Here is a 23,743-nt window from a genome sequence, read left to right as displayed (position 1 = left end):
TTGGAAAGAATCTGATCTGAGTTTCAGATGAACAACTAGCTCCATTGTCCTCCATAATCAAGTCTGGGAATGAGCAATGAGACCATCTCTCTCTAGAAATTTCAACCTCCTCCCACGCAATAACATAAACAGATTCCTAATTCAATATTTTCCCCATGGCATTATCTGTGGGATGACAGATTAAGAAGTAGTAGTCATTGTATCCAAAAAAAAGAAATGCTTTAATAAAATGAAATAAATACAGTGCTTCGGAATGGCAGTTAGAATCCATTACAGGCATGGGTTATTGCACAGTTCTAAGGACAGACTCCCATTCAAAGTTAGAGCAACAATGGTAACTGATACAAATGTAACACATTTCATTCAATACACCCATGATACATTTCACTTTCTCACCCAGTTAACTGATTACATATGGCTGCAGGCCCTTTATTAACCTCTGAAAATCTAAAGACTGACAACATTCCTGCGACAGCGCTCAATTCTTTTACTTAATAATGGCTTGAAACTGGTGTCAACAACAGTGTTGAATATATAAAATGTAACATATTTCCCTGATGCTTATGGTGCCTTCAACAAGAAAAATATACTGTAATCATTCGAAATGCTGTGCATTATATGCCCATATAGTCAAAAGTACAACGTATCTTGACAAAGTCCTCAGTGTTAATGCTAGTGTTTGTTTTAGCAAGCAGTGAATGCAACTGCAAATCTGTGCTTGAATCAAGAATTGCTAAAATGGAAAATACACAGCCAAATCACAAATGTTATTTGTTGTTTCAATGGTCTGTCCACACTCCTGCAATACATATTGGCGGTTTGAACTAACACAGTATGACTTAAAGAGGCAACAGAGGAACTGTCTTTGTATTTTGCATTACAGGTCTATGGTCTCCAAAGTAAACCCTATGCCTGCCGTCCAAGTAACTTTAAAAACTGCTTTGTGTGGCTATCGCTGCAATGTACAACATGCTCAGCAAACTGGGCTGCTTTCTACTTAATTTGTGTGCAATTCTAAGCTGATTAAGGGACAATTTCCATCAGATCAAATATAGACACTTTCAATATCACTCTTCCTTATTTGTCCCTGCTTCCATACTTCTTCTCGGTCACTTATCTGGTCATCTGAAAGGCAGCCTGGTTTCAGTCAGTAGGGCCGATGCATAAATAACACAATAAGTGGATTCCATTCAGCGGCGGACCAATCAACAACAGCCCTTGATTGTGTGGAATAGTAACAACAGCTTTTTGATAACTATGATATTACAAGTAGGACACAAAGAAAATTTGACACTGACAATAATAAAGTATGTCACATGTAACTAACCCAACACATTCATCAGAGGGTAATTCCATTTGTTCATCCATTGTAATTGTTTAATAAATTATGATTTAATTAGAAATCCATAAACAATCATGAGTGGTTTTCTACTCAATAAAGAACACAAAGCAGATTCTTAGATGTGTGTTGGCACTCTCTGCAATGTCTTCTTGTTTTAACATCCATTTGCTATTAATATAAACCATGCAAAGTGAGTATGTTTTCTAACTTCTGCATTATCATTACTGGGCGTGTTTCTAAAAAGGACCACATTTGACAGACATACGATCCATCATTACTTAAAGTTTTTTTTAATATCTGCTCAGACAAACCTAAGGCAAAAGTCATGAAAAGCAGCATGATACGCTGTCTCCAATTGTCAGTTTTTAAAAAAGATTAAATTTTGCAAGTAGTGTCAATTAGGCAATGACAAACGTCTAGTGGCTGGAAAATACACTGGATTTTAAGACTAAACAAACCCGTCTTTCACACAAACAAAAAGACAACGCTCAAACCGGGAAGTGTGAAATGTTCGTAAAAAAAAGGCAGACGAGATACAATTAACTTTTGCGTCCAATGTACCACAAAAGCCTCAAAATAAAAAATAATGCTTCTACTGAGGGCCCATTACTTTTTCATAGAAATTAGCCGAATTAGCTGTAGCATTATTAAAGCTGAGCAGATCATAAGTATAAATGTTATTTGGCCGCAAGTTTGAATCCTATTTTCCCCAAGATGAGATGCAGGTTTCTGTCCACAAGAGCCTGACAATGAGCTAGGATAAATATTTATTTTTTAAATAAAAAAAATAAATCTATTACCACTGATCTCATCAGTATATCAATATAAAGCTACAGCACAGGAAAAAAAAATCTCTCCATAATAGATTTATAGACGAATGAGAATTAGTATGAATGACTGTAATTGTTTTAAGTGAAGTTAGACCTCTCAGCTTGTAAATGTCATCATAAAGAGATTTTTAGACATAAACTGGGTGTAAGAAAATAACTATACATGTCCGGGCCTTGTTTAGGAGCGCAGATATGCATGTCATGATATAAGTCTCATGTGGTCGTAAACCTCGGAACATAAATGTCACATGGAAACTAAGGATGTCCTGTAGGAACTTCAGCAGTAACTGTTGTGTTAGTAGGAGTATTTCAGTCCCTAGTACTTTAACAAAAATGGAGTTGCAGAAACTACAAGCCAAAAGAAATTCTGTTTGCTGTATATTATATAAAAGTGATGCTTTGCTAGGGTTTTTGTTATGTGCATATCTATTTCAAGAGTCAAACAATTTTAAAAAGAGGCAAACATAAAAAAAATAATAGAGTAAGAAAAACAAACTGAAAATAGCGTATTTGTTATATCTTTGTCCATACTTTCAAACCATTATTAAAGGGTTAATGCCCTTGGGTTTTGTTTGGAAAAACTAAAAGAAATATTCTGCATGAACAATATTATTTGGCTAATTTTGAAAGGCATTGTTGTAGTTGCTAAATGTTTATTTTAAAGATAAACCACTATTTTTAACAATTATATTTCTCTCTTCTTCATGTCAAGTCAAAGAAAAAAGTTAAAAAGCACAAGCACAGTAACAGAGGGTCAGGCAAGTGTGTCACAAGGCTCCAGAATGAGTCTGTGGGAGAGAGGCTGGATTTAAGCACTGATTAACGGGAAATGTATGGACACTTTAAGGTTGAAGACTTGGAAATGAAGTTAGACCTCTCTTCCTCTGGGAACAACAAACACCTATGCCTCAATACATCAAACTCATTAGTCTCATATTCAATGTTTAAATGTAGCTTGTGGTCATACTGGCAAATGGTGCACCTCCTTAGGGGTTCCTAGTCCAACACTGTCACCCTTAGGGTGTGCAATTGTGTAGAAACTACACAAGAGACAAAAACGCACGTTTTGGAATTAGTTTGTCTGTAATGATTCCCAGAGTTAAAAGAGCTTGATCATAGGGAGATGTAGGAAAAATGGTGATTAGTGTATTTGAGCAGTTTGTGTGCATGAAAAATAAATGAATGAAGTTTATTTTTGTGTCTTGTCAAGAAGATGACACAACCTTTCAAGGTTAGAAGACACTATTCAAGTGTTTATGTGTTGTAATGAATGTGCTGACTCAGTCTGGCTCCGGAGTATCTTCTGCTGGGTCAGCGGGTGTGGTCTTCTGCTTGTATATGAAGGTCAACAGGAAGAGTGCTATGTCATGTGAGCACCAGTATCCCGTGTGAGAGGTCACTGCTGACCAGTAGCGGCTCTCCACCAGACCCTCTCGGAGCTCAAAGTCGATGCGCCGCTCCAGCTCCACTGCAAGTCAGAAAAAGAGGCATTATAATAGGCTCCGGACCCACCAACACATGCAAGACTTTCTCTATGATTATGTGTTTGACAGGATAAGCAAACTAACATGTGTCAGCTGTGGGTGAGGTCGGTCGAGTCATGGTGGAGAGGCCATATGCTGACTGGCTTTCTGACCGCTTCTGCTCCTCTTCTTCAGTGTTTGTCCCTCCCTCAAGTCCTAAAGACACTGAGGGCTGGCTGTTAGAGCGGGAGAAACGTGAGAAGAAGATGCCTCCGATGCCCTTCCCTATGCTCGCCGCTCCTACATTGAGAAAACAAAAAGATGCTGAGTGGGATGTGGAACAAGACAAAAAGAATTGCAGTAATTTTCTTTCTGTTATTTTAATCCTTTAATTCAATTCAAAGAATGGGGGCCATTCCCCATCTGTCCACATGATGGCACTATTGAAGTGGTACTGTAGTCAAAGTGAGGATCTCACATTACTTCAGATATTGATTATCACAGGACAGAATATAATTTACCAATGGAATAAGGACTATCTCCAGAGTGAAATTTAATTCACTCAACTTCGCATTTCTGTCAAAACTCATTATTTCCCTATGTCAGTCAAATACAATAGCATAAAATAATAATATACAATAGTCATCATATCAACAACATACAGAAAACAGTGTGAGAGCCCTAAAAACTGCCAGGTACTGCATTCATAACCATGAGGTAGCTTTAAAAATCTTTCAAAGAATGTTCTAGTCATGTATATGATCACAATTGATGGTAGTGTCTTACCCAGTATGCTAGCCTTGCCCAGACTGGTGATGGACTCTCCATAGTGCCGACGGGCGAGGACAGGAGAAGTGCTCGGGCTAGGGATGCTCTCAGTGTCAGATGCTGGGTCTCTGACTGGGGTCAGGAAGGTAGGTCGGACCTCCTCATAGGATGTGGGGTTAGTGGCGCTAAACCTGATACAGGAAATAAACCCCAAATATTCAGAACATACATACTTTAAAAATCATTATGTGCATGTACAAGGGGTAACATCAAGTGTTATAAAATGTATGATTCAAGTTCTTACCAGTGTATCTGAACAGGAGCGATATTGCTATAATGTTTGAGGATAAGGGGCTCCAGTCTGTAGGCCTGAACAGAGCAAAAGAAGAGTTAATATTTCAAGTTGTCCAATAAGTATAGTCCCCTCCAAAAGTATTGGAACAGTAAGGCAAATTCCTTTGTTTTTGTTGTTCACTGAAGACATTTGGGTTTAAGATCAAAAGATGAGTATGAGACAAGAGTTCAGAATTTCAACTGTTATTTCCTGGTTTTCACATCTAGATGTGTTAAACAACGTAGGACATATCACTGTTTGTATTAGACCACAGCATTCTTAGGTGAGTAAATGTAAAGGAACAAATAATCTTAAAGTACATAGCATTTAAAATTTGGTGGCATAACCCCTGTTTGCAATAACTGCCTCAAGCCTGCGACCCATCGACATCACCAAACTGTTGCATTCTTCATTTGTGATGCTATTTCAGGCTTTTACTGCAGAATTTTTGATTTCTTGTTTGTTTCAGGGCGTTTCTCCCTTCAGTCTCCTCTTAAGGAGGTGTAATGTATGCTCTGTTGGGTTCAGGTCAGGTGATTGACTTGGCCAGTCTAAACCCTTCCACTTTTTCCCCTGATGAAGTCCTTTGTTTTGCTGGCAGTGTGCTTTGGCTCATTGTCCTGCTGCATGATAAACTTCCTCCCGATTAGTTTCAATGCATTTCTCCGTAAATTGGCAGACAAAATGTTTATGTACACTTATGAATTCATTCTGCTGCTACCATCATCAGTTACATCATCAATAAATATTAATGAGCCTGTTCCAGTAGCAGTCATGCACACCCAAGCCATGACATTACCTCCACCATGCTTCACAGATGAGCTTGTGTGCTTCGGATCATAAGCAGTTCCTTTCTTTCTCCACACTCTGTCCTTTCCATCACTTTGGCAGAGATTCATCTTGCTCTCATCAGTCCATAAGATTGTGTTCCAGAACCTTTGCGGCTCATCTTCTGTACTAATCTGGCCTTCTGATTCTTACTGCTGATGTGGGTTTACATCTTGTGGTGTGGCCTCTCTATTTCTGCTCTCTGAGTCTTGTTCGAACGGTGGATTGTGATACCTTCACCCCTACGCTGTGGAGGTCGTTGGTGATGTTACTTACTGATGTTTTGGGGGTTTTCTTCACAGCTCTCACGGTATTTCAGTCATCAACCACTGTTGTCTTCCTTGGCCGACCTGTTCGACGTCTGTTGCTCAGTACACCAGTAGTTTCTTTCTTTTTCAGGACATTCCCAATTGTTGTGCTTGCTATGCCCAATGTTTGTCCTGGGGCTCTGGTCGATTTTCCTTCTTTTCGCTGCTTGACAATGGCTTGCTTTTCTCCCATAGACACCTCTCTGGTCTTCATGTTGGTTTATCCTCTTTAACAGGAAATGCAGTCTTTAGAGGTTTGAACCAAGGATGAAAACTTAGACTTGTCATGCAGAGCTATTTAATATTTGGACAATCAACCTAAAAGGCAACACCTGGGCAACAAGAAACATCTGTCAGCCACATGTTCCAATAGTTTTGCTCACTTGAAAAAGGGGTCAGTCTTCAGTGAACAACAAAAACAAAGGAATTTAACTTACTGTTCCAATACTTTTGGAGGGGGACTCTATAGCGCACATTTTTATTTCAACATCTGACTGGCTGAGTTGCGAAGACGTGCTTTCTATTAGCAGAGCACAGCGGAAAAAGTCCAGTAAAGAGAGAGAGAGAGAGAGAGAGAGAGAGAGAGAGAGAGAGAGAGAGAGAGAGAGAGAGAGAGAGAGAGAGAGAGAGAGAGAGAGAGAGAGAGTGTGTCCATGTGGGCTGGGACAATCAGGGGAGACTAACCACAGGGTCTGTGGGATGGAAGACATTGAAGAGCCTGCTGCAGATGGAGGTGGGCAGGATGTGGTCCTGGTGGCAGCTGGTACCAGGGCGGATCCCTCGCAGGGCTAAGAACACCGCCAGAGGAGAACCCATGCAGAAGAAGTTTTCCACCTGAGAGACAATAAAATACAAACATTCTAAAGGGAGTCTTTGGTATTGACATAGATATCATTTGTTCACAGTGGCCAAGGGTGTAATCCTTTCTGTTGTGTTTTCTTATAATAATGGACACACTGAAAGGTACCACACATAATTATTATTATGATAAATATTCACATGAGGGAGCCAAAACTTAAGTCATGGCATTTAGTGTTGTGCCGTAGATCTGAGTTGTTTAGTCTTTTTAACAAACATCCCTTCATTTATCGATTTAGAGTAATGTCACATTATGATGGTACACATAATTCAGCATCTTACCTTAAATTTGAGGGCTGGGGGTGCTAAGGGTTTAGAGGCCTCCAGTGTGAGGAGTTGATTTTCCAGCTCTTGTAACCTGATACAAGCAGAAAGGGACATGGATTTATAAACCGGAAAAATAAATATGTGACAGCATAGCTTATACCAGCCACAATACAATCCTTTTGAATATCCCCTTATGCATTTTTATAACCTCAGGCTTCAAAGGCACACATACTGATTCTCCTATCATCTATAGAAAAACATTTGTCCATAGGCCGGTCATCAAACAATCTCAGTACCACTCAGATCAAGAATTTCCAGCGGCTTCATGCAATACCCCGCTGCCTCACACAAACAAACAAAAAGGAAATACAACTTGCCATCTGCAAATGGAACAGGAGATGAGCTTACGGCACACACTCAATTATGTGCGTCCCAAAACAAAACAAAAAAAATGCTAGTGAATTTGGGGGAAAGAGTGGTTTGAAAGATATTGGCTCTACCTGTTCCTTGTTTGCCGTAACTGCTCTAAAATGTGTCTCTCCTCATAGGACATCCAACGCATGTCCAGCTCCTCTTCCACGGTGTGGTGCTCCTGCTGACAGAAGCGCACAGGATCCCATCCTGTCATGATGTCATAGGTGATGACGCAGCCGAGGGAGTGGGACACAATGGACACTTTGCCTCCCCTCTCCTCAAACTCAGGGTTCCGGGAGCAGAAAAGTGTGTACAGTCTGTTTAGCTCCTGTGTGAGGCCCTTGGTAATCTGGAGAGGCAGGGAGTTTAGAAGTTAGTTTGTAGGAGAAATAGTGTGTCAAACAGAACCTTAATTTCTGGTTTTTGGAAGTGTGTGACTCTTACCTCATCCCGGTAAAGGGGGCTGTTGTAGTACATGATGTCCATGGCACTGCTGTTGAGTAGATCTCTCAGTCCTCTCACCTTGTCTGGTGTTATTGAGTCTACCGTATCTAGAAATAAAGCATCGATATAATATATTTTATGTTTTAATTGAAAATCCTTACACAATGGTGCCCGTATTCAAATACCCAATGTCAATCCAGTACAACAGCTCAGCCATAAAGTCGACCTTTACATGTTCAGTTTTGATTGACATGGTCAGACAGGTATTAATTCAACTTCATACCCATTCAGGTAATTCTACATTTTATCCTACATCTCCACAGTGACTATGGTAAGGACATATCATGAAGTTACAGTTACCGGCTCCTCACCAGTTCTCCACACTCTTATAGCTCTGTAAGGGACGACTCTGGCTATACTTCATTATTATAGCTCTGTAATGGACAACTCTGGCTATGTTTTATTATTATAGTTCTGTAAGGGACGACTCTGGCTATGCTTCATCATCTGTAACAGTAATAGTTCTGTAAAGGACAAAGACTTACACGGAAGAACATCTTAGAGACACCTATTGTATACCCCCCCCCCCCCATGCACACATGCATACATGCATACATGCACACCCATGTACAGTCTCAAAAACACACAAACTAACCTCCATCCAGAGCAAGTTTAGATCGCCATTCAACAGGCAAGAACTCCACATGCTCGTCATTGTGCTCTGAAAAGTGCTTCTCCTCCATCTTTCTCACGCCCTCCCTCAGCCTGAATAGGCACATAACAACAAAGGCCATACAGTATATGAGGAAAACAGATGCACACTGACACCTTTATTACTTAAGATAGTATTTGGGTATATGTTGGCTAATATGCCAAAACATTCAGATACAAATTGCTGATTTAGAAACAATGTTATCACATTGTCTGGGCAGCAGTGTATTATAATGAAGTATACCCAGCCCTGCTGCAGACCGACTAGGGAGTCTGTGTTTGCACTCGTTCTTTCACAGACTTTAATGACTGTCGGTAAGAGACGAATGATGACCATTTTGCTGCTCACTAATCCAACAGCTTTCCTTATGCAACACACAAACACAATGGCAGCAATACTACTAGTCCTATATGGGGCAGCATTAGGTCGCAGGAAACACTAAATACACAAAGACAGAAAGAGAGAGGTAGAGCGTTGACATGGGTAAATAGAGGCTGGGAGGCTTTTAGGTGACTGGTCTGTGAATTGGGGACCTAATGAAGGTTCTGCAGGACAGTGTGTCTGCGGGGAAAATTAAAAGATCAGAGGGTTGAGCGCTGCATTACAGAGATTTCTATGCTGCACCCACAAGGATTCCAAGCTTCTAGGTTGTCATTAATTGGGCAGTGAGCTTTGACATAGTAGGTTTAGCTAAATTAATATTTTCCCTATACCTATACAATTTCACTGCTGCTGATGACACTAACAAAAGCACAGAGCTAAACAAGGAAAAACAAGGAACTGGCTAGATATGTCAGGTTGATCTTTCCTCTTGACTGAGGAAAACATGTACGCTGTAATCCGCAGGGAGCTGGGAGTGAGACTTAAAGAGCTCTGCAGTTTGACTTGGCTTACTTTACCTGCTTAGCCAGACTAAGCTGCAGATAGTGGCCCGGTGATAACTTATGACACACACGGCTCTGGTTTGCACATTCTGTACTACTGCCTTTAATGTTTATGGTCCAAGACTAGTACAGTGGTGCCATTTAGGATCTGATGTGTCTTCACACAGTCCATCAGACAAAAACACAAACAAGGACTATTCCTAGCTTAAGTAACAATTCAGAACGTATCAACAGCCTATACACTGATGAGCTGCAGCTTCATTGGTGTATATTTAATAGGTGGGGGTAATGTTGGATGACATGTCATCAGAGACTATTTGCATGCTCTAACTATAATAGCCTGCAGGAGTTGGGAAGGATTCTTTTCAACATGCACATATCAAAACTCATGTTCTCTGGTGTGCCTTTTTTGGTTTTGATAGCCAAGCCCACCAAGGACACAGCATGATAATTATTGCACAATCAGGTCAGTGAGAAAGGCTCTGGCTGAACTCAGCTAATTCTAGCCAGATATGATGCTACGGTACAGCATGTGGAAAGCAAACAAAACAGCCTACAAACCTAACAACATGGAGATGAAAAAAGAACTGTAATGTTGTCTAATTTAAAGTAAAGAAACTTGGGTTTATCAAATGACAATATGTGTTGTTAACTCAAATTACAGCAAGCCTGGTGTTTTTTTTCCTTCTTCTGCTGCTAATGTAAGATCTACATTTTTATGCTATATTAGGATGAAAAAGTATTTTACGTTCCCCACAAAAGTTCTGTATTTGCTGGTGCTGCAGAGCCTCACTAAATGCAATACATCAGGCAAATATGTTTTCTTGTTCCTTTGTGTTTTCTCAAGTTTCTTTTGGCCACTATACTGCCAGCAGTTTAACAATACAAAGGCCAAAGTTAGAGAACAGCAGGAGAAGATAAAGAGAGTGAGATGGTTAGAGAGAGGAGTGGAGGAGAACAAAATACAAAGGCATCAGGTGCAGTGTTTTCAAAAGAAATGCTTGAAATAACTTACAACTATGGGTGGCTTCGGGTGAACAAAACAGAGGGAAATTTTATAGTGCCATTTCTGATTTAGTAAATGCAGTAATATTATGCCAAAGGGTTCAGCGCCTGCTGTTAATATGTAATGGGCATCGCCTACATTTTTCTGTGAGGACTGTAGTTGTGCATTCCATAAATACACTACTTAAATACAATGGTAATGAACAAAAAGGTTCCTGGAATTGCAAGAACGTGCCAGACAGGTCAATATCTGAAACCCGCAATCACTTAATAAAAAGCACAACATGCTATATAAGCTTAGTCAGGAAGCCACAGAACACACAGAAAAATGCTATAGCATAATTCATAACCATTTAAAGAAACAAGATATTGTTATGCTTTTGTGTCTGTGTTGTAACAGAGAGATACAAAGTTAAAAGCAGAGAGCTGTCTTTATAAAAGCCACAGGAAAAATAGAATGAGAAGTGTGAGAGACTGTGTCTGGAAAAGAAAAGGAACAGAGAACAAATAAAACTTCACAGCAATTAAAACATCACACCATCCCAGTGAGATTTCTCTTTAACTTACACTGGATATGGTGTGAATACATTTAAACCTGCCTTAGCCCCTTAACAAACTTCAATGGAATAACAGTGAAAAGCCATGTGGTCTTATTGAGATAAAACAACATGAATACAAGCAAATCCTCAATCAAATTATCTTTTTAAAAACTCACATTCCAGTGTTTTTAATAATGCGCCCCTGGTCCATCTTCTGTCCAATTCCATGGACCACAAAGACTATGTGTGTAGTCTGAGGGGGTCTGTCCTCAGGTGAGGCCTCCTCAACATAACCCCGATGGAGCCGTGTTCCACTGCTGGAGGCTGGAAGGGGAGAAAGGACCAAGTTGGATCAGTACTTATGGTAGCTAGCTGTTTACTTGTATTTTTTGTACAGTAAAAAACATTTGTGAATTTTGTTTACAGTTTTTTCTTCACATGTCCACTATGCTCACTAGAAGGCTATAAATATCTTAGTGATGCTGTAAGTAACGTGCTGTTCGAAGTCCAAAGAGATCAGTAGGTGAGACACGAAGTCCTGCTGTGACCCTTGTAATGTGCCTAGAGGTTTGAGTGTGTGTCCTTTTTTTTTAGAATCTATAGTCTAGTCCAGTCATCTGCTGTGCTGCAAAGTGATAGGAGCCAACGGACTTTGCTGCTCTTTGGATAGCACTAAGGAGATTTTCCCCTCACTGAGCATTAGTGTGTCAGGGGAGACTGCAATAGCCAGTGTCAACTCCTCCTTGTATCATCTGTGAGCAGGAGATGAAAATGTACCATAGAGCTTAGAGACCGTGGATCACATTACAGTCATCTATACAGATCAAACATCGGACATGGGGTCAAACTCAGTTGACATGCTTTCAGTTACACTTGGGCCATTTGATTAAACCTAGCAGATGGACACTGTGTTTTTCTGGGCTAATCCAGTTAAGAGAGTGAACTGTACCCAGCCATGACTAAACAAATGCTGAATAATAGCTAATGTTTGGCTTTACAGAAACTATGGCAAAAGTCTAACTTGGTTCAGTAAAAACCTTTCTTTAATACTCTATCATCACTGTATTATATACCGAACCATAGTTGGTTTCATAATCCACATTTTAGTAGTTGTAGTACCTTGTACAGTAATCCAGTTGCTAGTACTGAGAGTAAAAATGTTAAAGAAAATGATTTAAATCATTAAAGGTTCCAACTGTGTTTCAAATTAATTCAAACAAGTCCAAACACACATGCACTGTGTGATCAGGGAACTGTTTGTCTACCTTACTATATGAAGAGATAATGACAGTGTGTGAATTACAGACCTTTGGAGAAGCCCAGTTTCTGGGTGACGGTGCGTGCAATTTTGGAAGTGGTGGCATCGCTGTAGAGGTATACTTCATCGACGCTGTGCCAATCCACATGGGTCCGACTCAGCTTCAGACTATGGATGGCTGTGTGGGGGGCAGGGAGAGAGGAGTGAGTGAATGAATTGACAGAGAAAAGTGAAGAGGGCAGATGGTGGGGGATATTGGGAAAAGAGAAAGGGACGTGAAAAAAGGTTTACCCGATACAAAGGGTCATGAGAGGTGGGTACAGAGGAAGAGAGATTAAAGACATTGTAAGAATTACACCAAGTTGTGATCATCTTAAATGCAGTATGAAATAAAAAAGTCCAGGATCAATCTATTTACACAGCTCAATCAAATGCAGTCTGGAGCATTGATCTGCAATTGGAAAGATACATCAAACTAACACACACACACACACACACACACACACACACACACACTATGATTGCATATTTCAGCTCTTGCTTGTCTGTCCCGCTTGAGTATCATCAGACTGAGGCATTTTATGTACCAAATATCTACATTCACACCACTTTCAGTTCAATTCTTCTCTGTGGTGTTCCTGCTTTAAAGTGTAATGCAGTTGCTAGAGCAAGTAAGAGCATGGTATGGCTATGGCTAAAGAGTAGCCACCATTTGCTACAGAAGTTAAGAGCAATAAATGAAAGTGGTTGACTTGAGAGAGTTATGTTTGTCTTTTAAATGTCCTGTGCATTCAAGTTCATCTGGATGAAATTGGTGGAAGACTTTGGCGTTGGTCCCGTGCACAATCATGTGTCTTTGTACTGCTCTAAGCCAATCTGGGGATTAAAACCCTTAAGAAGGGGGTAAGTAGTAGTACTTGGGAAGTAAAAAAATGTTCCATATTACTTTTTTGCTAGCATGAAACTTTTAATAATAGTCTCATAAACAATACAAAAAGATGTTATTATTGTATTACAATGGTTCTTCATGAAACTAAGACTTACTGAATGTATTTTGTATGGACGAGTGGAAAAATGACTAGGGAATCACTTGTGTCATGTGCCAGACATACACATTCTTTCCACAGGTTTCTTCTCGCTCATCCTTTAATATTTGGACATTTATTAGACATTCCTTTGTATTACAGGGCAGGAATAAGTAATAACATTTACTTCCCATGTAAATGAATAAATTAAGATATTATCAACAGAGCATGTGTGTTTGTGTGTCACATGGTGGAGTTAAGCAGGGCCTCTGTAGCCTGGCAGGCTAATTTCTTAATTGGACAAGCATGACTGCTGGATAATGCAAGGCCAAGTAGTTATTGCACCTTAGAAGTGAGACCTTAGCAAATGAGACTTGTTCAATCTGAAGGAACAGCAGTGTTGGAGTAAAAGGGCACTCGTTACATTTGGAATGACAAATAGGAAGGACATTGGGTTTTTTTCTAGCCAGATAAAACAATAAAGCGCATGTCCTGAGGAACCTGAGGTGAGAGACATGGTAGCATAGACAGTTTCCTCTGTCACATGTTTCCATTTACCTTTGCAGATTCTCAAATGAAACCACTCAGCAGCAAAGCAAACATATGCTTAACCTCTACCACCACACACAGAACATCACTAAACCACTCTATGACAGCAGCATCGAAGGGGAGCAACCCACTCTTCTGAAAAAGAACCTTTCACCATCTAATTTGGCTTCATCTCCAACAGTTTAAAGTGGCTTCCTTTCCTCATCATCTATCTCACGGACTCACAAGCGAGGACAAAGGAGACAATACACACTGTTATTATACATGGTGGGGGAAGCCACTTTATACTGTTGAGCTGTATTTGTAGCTGAGTCCACTGTAAAACAGGAGGTATCAGTCCAGACAGAATAGACACTATATTGAACTTCTCCAGTTAGCTGGCTTAAAATGTTAGTTTGATGGGATTTACAAGTGAAAATGACACCAGTAAGATGGGGTGATGCTTAGGGGTTGTACATGGACTCTTCCTGTTTTACAATGAAAGGCGAAGCATTGTGAAAGAAAGGGAAAGGAGGGAGATCGAAGTGTGCAGAGGCGCTGGCAGTCAGTCAACAGAAGGTTTAAGAGTTTGCTGAGGGAGTTCTCTAACACTGCTATGGCAAATTACTGGGAGACACAGGATGAGGGAAAGGGTTAAAAAGTAAGGGAGGAGGGGCAAAGAATCTGATCAGAAAATGAGTAAGCTGCTGAAAATTGTGTATGGGAAAGTTTGAGTAAGATGCAGGAAGCACAGAACTGGAAGGGGACAAGTGAAAGAGATGAGTAGGAAGGGAAAGGGCTACTCAAACTAATCACATGTACAATACCCTGCGATGCTGGTCTAGGACTGTGAAGTGTGGCAAAATACCAGTTACAACATTGTCTTGCCTGTAGCATGACAAACATATCAGCTACCTTCCCTTCATAAGGCTTTTCCACCTCTTGCAGGGAATAACAAGATAGAATACTAGTGTTGTAATAATCAAATGCTAGTAAAAAAGGGTACTTAACACTGTAATAGTAGCAGTAGTACTAGTACAGTAATATGTTCAACCCAGGCAGTGAGTTATGCAGAAAAATCTCTGTTGAGGTCTAATTTGCACACTAGGCTTTAGGTCAATAGCTGCATGGATTTACTATAAGATGAGGACACAGACCCCATGACCTGTCTGTTAAGCATTTTTAATGAAGTTCAATGCACCCAGGACTAGGACAGTGATGGACCTCTAAGAGGGAGACTCTACACATTTAGGGGCCTATAGTAAAGAGACACAATGAGTCTTCTGTTCATCGCTTGTGCTTGATTCTCTCAACAGAGAGCTTTGTTCATTGCCCTTCGAGCGAGAGCTGGAGATTGTGGTTCATTAACGATAGTCATACTGCCAGAAGGGATGAGAGAAACAAAGCAATGAGAGAGAAAATGGGAGATGGGGCTGGAGAAATCAAAAAGGGGTAAAGAAGGGTGGCTTTTTGAGGACCAGCTTGTTTATTTCACATCCACTGGTTTTAGGGGTCTTTTCCAGGTTGTCTGCTCACTATCCCGGCAAGGAGATGAGAGACAGAAACAAATGTTTCCTCAAAAAGCAGCAACAGCAGTAATACCAAACTCTGGGTCATAGCACAAAGGGAAAAGTTCTAGCAACTAGGCCCAGTTAAGGCTGCAACGGAGAACTGGGAGAGCAGCCTAAATCCATTTTAATACAACCATTACTAACTGAGCCTAGGTCTAGTTGTAAATAAATGATCTACTAGGAGAGAGGATACAAGCTAGCAGATCTAGTACAACAGAAGAAACATAAAATAAATAAAAAAAGAATGTGGTAATTTACAGTACCTTGGCAACGTTTGCGCTTGTGACATGTAGTTCTAGCACTCGTCTGATATCCACTCCATTTGAACAGAAAAGGGAGGTAGAAAGGGGGCAGGTGGGAGAGAACTAACAACCAAGAGAGAGTGAGTAATTGCCATTAGCCTGGTGTCTGTCACACAAGCTACCGCTGTCATCACTCTTGAACAGACTACTTTACTACTACTGCTTGACATATGCCTACGATGACTGAGGTAGCATCTGTTTTACACTCAGACAAATCTTCTGTGAAGACTAAATGTGTCATTTTTTTTTTTCTCTTAAATTCTTGTTTGTGTGTGATAAACTGCTACCCTTCATAATGCAGTATTATTGGTAAACATTTTGTCTGTTAAAATACTTATATAGTAGGTAGAAGTTCCTTTTCCACACAATAGATGACTAAAATATAACAACTATATTTTATATGAAGCAGCACAAAGATGTGTTTTGCAAAGTAGTACAACAAAAATACCAGCACCAATCCGTAGAAGTTCCTAAAAGCATTCAGCAGTAAATGTTTCCATTTGGGTTCATAAATAGTTGATATTTTGAATATTAAAAATGTTTTACGGAACTGATGTTGAATTCCGCACATTGAGGAAGGAACATACAAAGAGATCTGTATGCGTAATATTACTCTTACATGGACAGACAGGTGACAAAACAATTGGTCAATTGTGGCATTTTAGAGAGAGATAAGTAAAGATAATGTTTGTTGTTATTTTATTTGAAAAGTTATTGAAGATGAATAAATGGATATAAAAACGCAATTAATGCACCTGTTCTCATAACATACATAGCAACACTTACAAATATGAACACTAATGGACAGAGACTGAAGACAAGTTATTTATAATACTTCATAATTATTGGTAAATATTGGTTATATTGAAATACAACTAATACAATAATAACAATAACTGAAATCAAATCAACAGCAGCTCTATGTTCTTTAAATCATAGACTCAGTTGTAAGTGGAGTCAGGTCAAATATTCTTGACCTGACATTTAAAAAGACCTCCTCTGTATTTGTTAATCAAATCAAAGTCCAGATGTCTCAGATCTGACTAAATCCTTCATCCCGTGATAAAATAGACATCAGACTTGCAAATGTCAGCAGTGTGTCCCTCAGCAGAGGTGAAAGGCTGAGGAGGAGTGAGAGACCTGCTGAGTGCACAGGAAGTTTGTTTGCTGTAAAAGCTATTAATAAAGTCCATTTGGGCATTACAGCACTGATGGATCCATCCACATATAGGTGTTCCCTAATGACTGGAATATATATTATGCACAGAATCCTTATATGGATGTACCGAGGATCAGTTGATTTGTGGTAGTTTGCAGTATGATCATCCTCGGGGTTTAGATCACAATACATGACTTTAAGGTTGAGTGCACCATCACCATTCATTTCCAGATCAGACCAAACTAATATTGCTACTGTGAGCAGTATGTTCATTATGGGTAAAAGAGACTCTTACCACCTGATGATTTCAAACATATTTGATATCTCAAGTGCCGACCAAATCCAACTGACTTCCTGACAAGAAACACATAAATCTATAATATGTTGAAAAGAAACTCTCAAGAGCTAGTTACTGGATGAGCAATATCTGGTTCTTTTACGCATCAATCATGCAGTGTGTTCCCAGCCTCATGTGCTGGTTAAATAAATATGTAGCAGAATATGTAGTATACACAAACAGACATGTGGGCCTTGCCTACCTCAAAAATACCAAAAGTATTTTGCTGACAGATGACCATGTGCTCATCCTGCTAGATTTGTTTTTCCTTGACGTCAGCGAAACCTGGGAGAATGGGACACACCCTGTAGTTTCCTCCATAGACTTACTGCTCCATACCCACACAGACACAAATCAGAGAGGCTTAAAGTGAAAGGGAAGGGATCCTCTTCAAATTAAATATACTTTTTTTCTATTTCATATTCAGTACAAATAACCTTTTCCTCAGTCTGGCTTGGAAAATTATGCTAAGACAAGATTCTGCTGATCAAAGTTGGCCAATGGAAATCAAAACATTAAAAGACAGCTTAGAAAATCCATCAGCTGTAATGCCCTTGTGGATATTTTCAGCCCCAATAACTAAAATAAGAGCTGTGAGTGTCTCTCTGGGGCCACAAGTTCACAATCTAAGCTTTCCTCAAAAATGTTGGAGGAAGTGAGGAAGAAAACAAGAGAGAGCGACAAAGCAAGAGATTGGACAAGAGTAAATGTCGGATTGGCCTTTACTTGTTGGCTTGAGCTAAAAGAGCTGAAAGGATTCAAGACAGCTGGCCTTCCTGCTGTTGGACTAGTAAGTAAGTGTAATTTTGCTTGCGTCAATTGCTGTCTAGCTTTGTTAGCTAGCTTGCCACCCAAGTTTCAAGCAACATTATGTAACTTCTCTACCATAAAATAAAAGCTGGTTTAAAGAAAGTTACAACAGTTAACTAATACAGGATGATGAATTTGGGAGGGGAAAGAGAATTGTAAAACATAAATTCAGGTAAATACTTTATGTTTTGATCAGATACTGAAGCTCTTTTTGATTACGGAAAATTCATCATTTAAAGCTCACAAATGCCATTTAATCACTCCTTCTTCTGATCTACTGTGAATACCACCAGTGTTCATTTATTACTATAGCATTAAACTGACAACTGCTCTTTCTAAGCGATTTTACCTTACTCCTTTAACCAGTTCTCCATAACCAGAAAAATACATTTGTATCATGAGAGAACAGGGCATTCACGCACTATTTGTACCCAGCAGTAGTCCTGCCCACATTGTTATGCCCGCATAGCACGCTGACTACCATCTGTCATCTGCTTTACTAAACTTTACTAACCTACTCAGACACAAGGAGAAAGAAGGGAGAAGGAAGAGAGTAGAGATATGGAGGGGGAGAGATACCAGGGGAAATGTATGTACTGCAGCAATGTCAGAGCGCAGATCCATTTATCAATTGTAATGCAGTTCAGGGCAGCCTACTGATGGCTCCAAGAGCTTCAGATTATTAGTTCCAAGATAAAAGACTCTACTGTGAAGATTCCCCTGTAATAAAGACCGAAACAAGGTGAATTGACAAGATCTATCACTCACTTTGTTTTAAGGCTTGGCTAAATATAGGAGTGGTAAACAATCTGCCAACAAAAACAGCAGGAGGGTTTGCAAACAGATGCTCTGTGTTTCAAGTTCCATGCATTAAAGCAAAAAATAATAACAACAAACACAAGCAGACAAATTTTAATAACATATATGTTGTGTAAGCTTGGTGTAAGCAGTTGGTGCTCACTTCATGATATGGTGAGTAGAATTATACTTCACTATTCACCCTTGCAGTAATACAGCTAGCTGGACAAGCTAAGGTCATATGATCTGTGCGTTGTGCAATGGAGTGGCCTCCAAGTGTCACAAAACAACACAGTTTGTGTGCACTTGCATTATATTTCACACACCTTGCTTGCAGATAATCTTACTATGATTCCTCTGTGACTGTTTATATGCCTGCTTTCATAGACAGATATTTTTAGAGCCAATGTATACATGTACACAAATGCTTGTGGACCAGGAGTGATCTTCCCGTTTAGTCTCAAGGCGGCTATGATTCAGTTCAGGAAAGAGCTATTGGCCACAAATACATGACACAAAGAGTGACGATGCAAGCAAGACAGGCCAACCTACTGTAATCACCTTGCTCTGTTGGTCTTCATTTATAGACCTTAGGAGGGAATGACAGTGTCCTGACAACATTGTGTACTAGAAACAAGGCAAGCCAAAAAGAAAAGAAAAGAAAAGAAAACTGACTAAGGCTTTGAGTGATTAACAGCAATTAACCAGTGAGTCATTATGTTATTATTCAAATACAACCAATCAGGGTTACAGAAAATAAGGATAATTCAATGAATAACTGCGATCCTTATGCTCACGACTTCAATTTTTTACATAAATGTTCCAGGTTACTTTGGGGATGTTTGGACGCATGTTTCTGTCTTTCACATATATTTGCTTCATTTTTATAATGCAGACTAAACATTTTCTCACTCTTGTTAACAGTTGCTGCATCTTTTTCTCTTTCTGCTTCTCTCTATTTATCGGCCACATTCACACACCCACACATTCATCACCAGTGAAGGTCCTGTAGTTCTGGCTGCCTTAAGGAGACTGCTGAATCAAAGAACCTCTTTCTTGTTGCCTTTCACAGCTAAAGACTGCTACATTTCGCCTGAGCCAGCCCAGCGTGCTAGAATGTATGAGCTGCACCTGCTTTACATTGAGCATTACATGACAAAACGAACACTTGCATGAATGGAAGCACCTGCTGCATTAATTTCTCTTGACTGTGCATCGACACTACAACAGGCAGGGCTGTCGCATCGTTCACCATTTATGACTCACAATGCTTTTCTTCTGGCTTTATTTTGAAGATGATGACTTTACTTTAATGGAATTTATTGCTATTAAAACCTATGGGAGCATTTTATCTCCTCACTGCCCTAACACAACACAATATTCATGTTCTTTTACAGGATGCTGCCTGCCTGGAATAAAAACACTGCAGGGTGGGGGACTGCAGTAGAAAAGAAGAGTACAATTTATGTGTTTTGGTGAGTGAACTATAATGTGTTTTGGCCCCAAACCAGGCTGTGACTTTATGGCAACATTCACCACAAAATCTTCTTAAGATCAAGTTATTAACTGCATTCATCCACCTTAGTTAAGTTACTAGAATGGATGCTACATTGCTGTGTTGTTTAAAAGATCAGCTACAGTTTGTAGCTTTCTAGATGTCGGGGCTTCTGCCACCCATTCCTAAAATTATGTATAGAATTATCCTTATTCTTCTATTCTTCCCCATCCCAATCTCTCACCATCTTTGCTATCAACAGTCCTGACCACCAAGTCCGTCTCGAAGGTGTCCTGCATTTGTTGCCCACGGAAATGGTTCAGGTGCTCATGCTCGATGAGGTCACTTTCCTCTTCCTCTAACGGGAGCCAGGTACCATCAATAAACCACTGGCCTCTCATGACTGGAATATGGTCTTGTTCTGTAAAACAGTGAAGAAATAGCATGATTTAGATACAAAATAATTACTTAATTTTAGGGATGGACATCTTCATGCCAGCTTTCTGGGGCCAGGACATTTGGTTTTGTGCTTTACATGTTAAATATTCCCTGTGGAGTAACATTATGGAGCTGTTTTTCTATGAGTGGGTCCCCGATTTTGACACACATGCGTGTGGGTGATGCGATGTGGATTGATGTGGATTTCAAATATTGGCGTTGCAAATACTTTAAGAGGCAGGGAATGCATTCAACACATTTTTTAGAGCTCAAGCACATACAATGGGTTTCGCTCAGTAACACTGAATGTAAACTTTTGTAACGTTTGTTTCAATGTTTGTTTTTAAGTAGAAATCCTGCCCATTAACAGTGACTTTCTAGTAACTGAATAGCCTTCCAGAATGTGCTTCTTGATTTCCATTTACTTCAACAAGGCTAGCAAATCCAGGAGGGCCAAGTCTCAGTGGCATATGAAGTGAGGCCAGGTTTGATTACAGTCTTGAGTCACATTATTAACTGAGTCTTTGGAGGTGAATAAGAGTGTAAAGGCAGTTTTGAATGTAGGCAAACTTTGCAAACCACAGGGACCTTTCTGTAGGAGCGTGAGACTGTTCCTCTAGACAAATATAAACCACATGAGCATCCTATTTACAGACAGAGAGGCCCACCACAACGCTAAGGCTAAGACAGACAAACAAGAACTACAGATACTGTTCACCAATATGTGAAGGTTGTTCAAGTCTGGACAGAGAAAATAAGATTTGTACGCTTCACATAACATGATGTTTCAAGTTCCCATTAAGTGAAAAGTGACCTTTTCACCTTTTGTGCTATGTTCACATGTTAGAACATAAAGCTAATACAAACATATAACGAAACACCTTCCCTTTTTGTATTTTTATGGTTTTTTTACTTCATGGACAACAGTATATCAACAACCCCTCCCCTCCACGTCACCTATTGCATGAACTGGCCTCTCTCTCCTTTACTGATATGCTTTTGATTACTTTTTAAATATTGTCCTATTGTATTAGTTTCCATCTCAAATGTTGTTAATCAACTCTTCAGTGTTAACACAACACTATATCAGCAGTAGTAACATGCAAGATACTGAAAAGGCACAGCGAGGGTCTGAGCTGACTACGAAAGGACTAACAGACACAGCCTGAACAACTGCTTCTCTAAATGTCACTTGGTATTAACCTTCAAAAGAACCAGCTACCCATGAACCCTTTCACCGAGGTCAGGTTTGCCATGGCTCTATAGTGACCGCCTTCATTTGTTCCCTGCTTTTTTCCTGGAAATCTCCATGAATTAGTTAGCACAGATCAGCTGAACCCTATAGGCTGACTTCCTGGGATGCTTATTAGTTCCCAAAAGACCAGGCTAAGTAATTACTTTACTAATGAAAAAAAAAAGCAAAACAATGCAGGACTCAGCAAGTAAATAAAATGAATAAGACGCTGTTAGTTTGTCTTTTATGTGAGGTAGGATGGATGTTGCTTGAAAGGAGTCTCTGAATACACACCAGACTTGTGTGTGGCTATGGATCATTAATCTGTATGCTGTCAGACATTATACTGCAGAATATAAAGTATATATGAGGGATATGTACACAACATGAATTGGTGCCTATGGACCTGCCAACGTGAGCAACATAATTTGTGACTGATGCAGAGCATAAATGTGATTTTATAAGCTTTGATCAGGAATGATTTTTATGATACTCACGCTTCCAGTAAACAGGTTTGCATTCCCTCTCTTTAATATCCACCTCATAGAGTCCTCCACGGACACAAACAGGCTCTACGTTCATCTCAATGCTGTCAGGGTCCTTCTCATCCAAGGACACGGTGGATGTGTCCGGGGACCCAAGGTCTCCGTGCACACTGCTGGTCCTTGTCTCCACCGGCACTGCACCGTTCAGCCCTTTACTCTCCACACCGTTATTACCGCACTCTTCCTCCCCACTGCTGGCCTGTGAGCCCGCTACACCGGGGTTCAGCTCACAGTATTTCCGAAACATACGCTCAATCTTAAGTGAGTCATGCCCGACAAAGGGCTTCCAAGTTTTCTTGTCCTCTTTGTAAAACCAACGCACCTCCTCCGGACCGAGCTCCGTGACCACCTCATTGTAGCGGTGTCTGGAGCTGTTGGACCTTGACCTCTTCCTCCTCTCGAACAACGGACCAGCGTTGTGTCCGTCATTGTCGCTGTACTCCAGGGGGCTGCTGTCGAGGTAGGCTGTCGGGGAGCCCAGGTCCAACAACAACCCGTCCTGCGTGCCGTGATGACTAGCGTGTAGAAGCGGCAGGTGTCCGTCCAGTCCCGACTGGACTGAGGACATCCCTGCCTGCACCGTATCGTCCATGGGACTCATCTCGTGACAGCACGGAAACACATCGTTTCCCAATTTCCACTCCTTGTTGTTGTTGGCGGCGTCGACGCTGACCGCTGAACCTTTACCGCCGGTGTTCAAAGAGATTTTGTTTGTAACGTTTATGTTGAAACTGCTCATAACTATTTGAGCAACCCAACCTCACTAACGTTACCCCTCGTCTGACAATTCACCTTAACAAAGCTCTCACTACTTCGCAACAGCTACCACAAGACATCATACTAGTCGGTGCTAAAATTAAATTTCAACCAAATTAAAGACCTCCAAACAAGCTGCCACTGCTTTCCTTGAGTGCGACGCAGCTACAACAGCTTGTTAGTGTTAGCTTGCTGGCTAGCTAAGCTAATGAAGCCGGTTGGAGAACTCCCGAGGCTAGCTTAACGTTAGCTAGTCTGCAACGCTTCAACCGGAAAACCTTTTCACCCCCCCTTTCTCCTTCTGAAACTAATATAAACCTGTGTCAAACCAGTCTACTGTCACCGATTCACTTTGGTCCTGCTCGTTATTACATTCACCATACTTTGAGTGTTTCCGTCTCTGTGGAATTTCAGATTCATTCGTTGTCCAAACAAATCTTGCTTAGAGACAGTACGGTAGTGTGCGTGTGTATGGCTTGACAGCTGACGCA

The 23,743-nt window shown here is 40.4% G+C and overlaps 1 protein-coding gene across 1 annotated transcript; it reads right to left on the bottom strand.

Moving 5' to 3' along the window:
- Positions 1 to 200: 200 nt before the first annotated feature.
- Positions 201 to 23,743, bottom strand: ddhd1a (DDHD domain containing 1a). The gene is made up of 13 exons (XM_046062858.1): positions 22,449 to 23,743; positions 20,524 to 20,700; positions 12,304 to 12,432; positions 11,173 to 11,320; positions 8,512 to 8,621; positions 7,857 to 7,963; positions 7,499 to 7,761; positions 7,014 to 7,089; positions 6,558 to 6,707; positions 4,708 to 4,772; positions 4,422 to 4,594; positions 3,741 to 3,935; positions 201 to 3,640 (listed from the first exon to the last, which is right to left on the bottom strand). The coding sequence occupies exons 1-13, from the start codon at positions 23,233 to 23,235 to the stop codon at positions 3,453 to 3,455; spliced, it is 2,568 nt and encodes an 855-aa protein (XP_045918814.1). The 5' UTR covers positions 23,236 to 23,743; the 3' UTR covers positions 201 to 3,452.

Source organism: Micropterus dolomieu, linkage group LG11, assembly GCF_021292245.1.
Source record: "Micropterus dolomieu isolate WLL.071019.BEF.003 ecotype Adirondacks linkage group LG11, ASM2129224v1, whole genome shotgun sequence".
Taxonomy (NCBI): domain Eukaryota; kingdom Metazoa; phylum Chordata; class Actinopteri; order Centrarchiformes; family Centrarchidae; genus Micropterus; species Micropterus dolomieu.
Note: the sequence above shows the minus strand (reverse complement) of the source record. Positions and strands in the feature narration are given on the sequence as shown.

What these genes read in the sequence shown, in the direction of transcription:
- ddhd1a (XM_046062858.1), bottom strand. Translation starts at nt 23,235, where the DNA reads ATGAGCAGTTTCAACATAAACGTTACAAACAAAATCTCTTTGAACACC. An exon ending in TAAACTTGCTCTGGATGGAG is followed by an intron (nt 7,964 to 8,511) that starts GTTAGTTTGTGT and finishes CTTTATTTCTAG; the next exon opens with ATACGGTAGACTCAATAACA. An exon ending in TTACGGCAAACAAGGAACAG is followed by an intron (nt 7,090 to 7,498) that starts GTAGAGCCAATA and finishes TGCTTGTATCAG; the next exon opens with GTTACAAGAGCTGGAAAATC.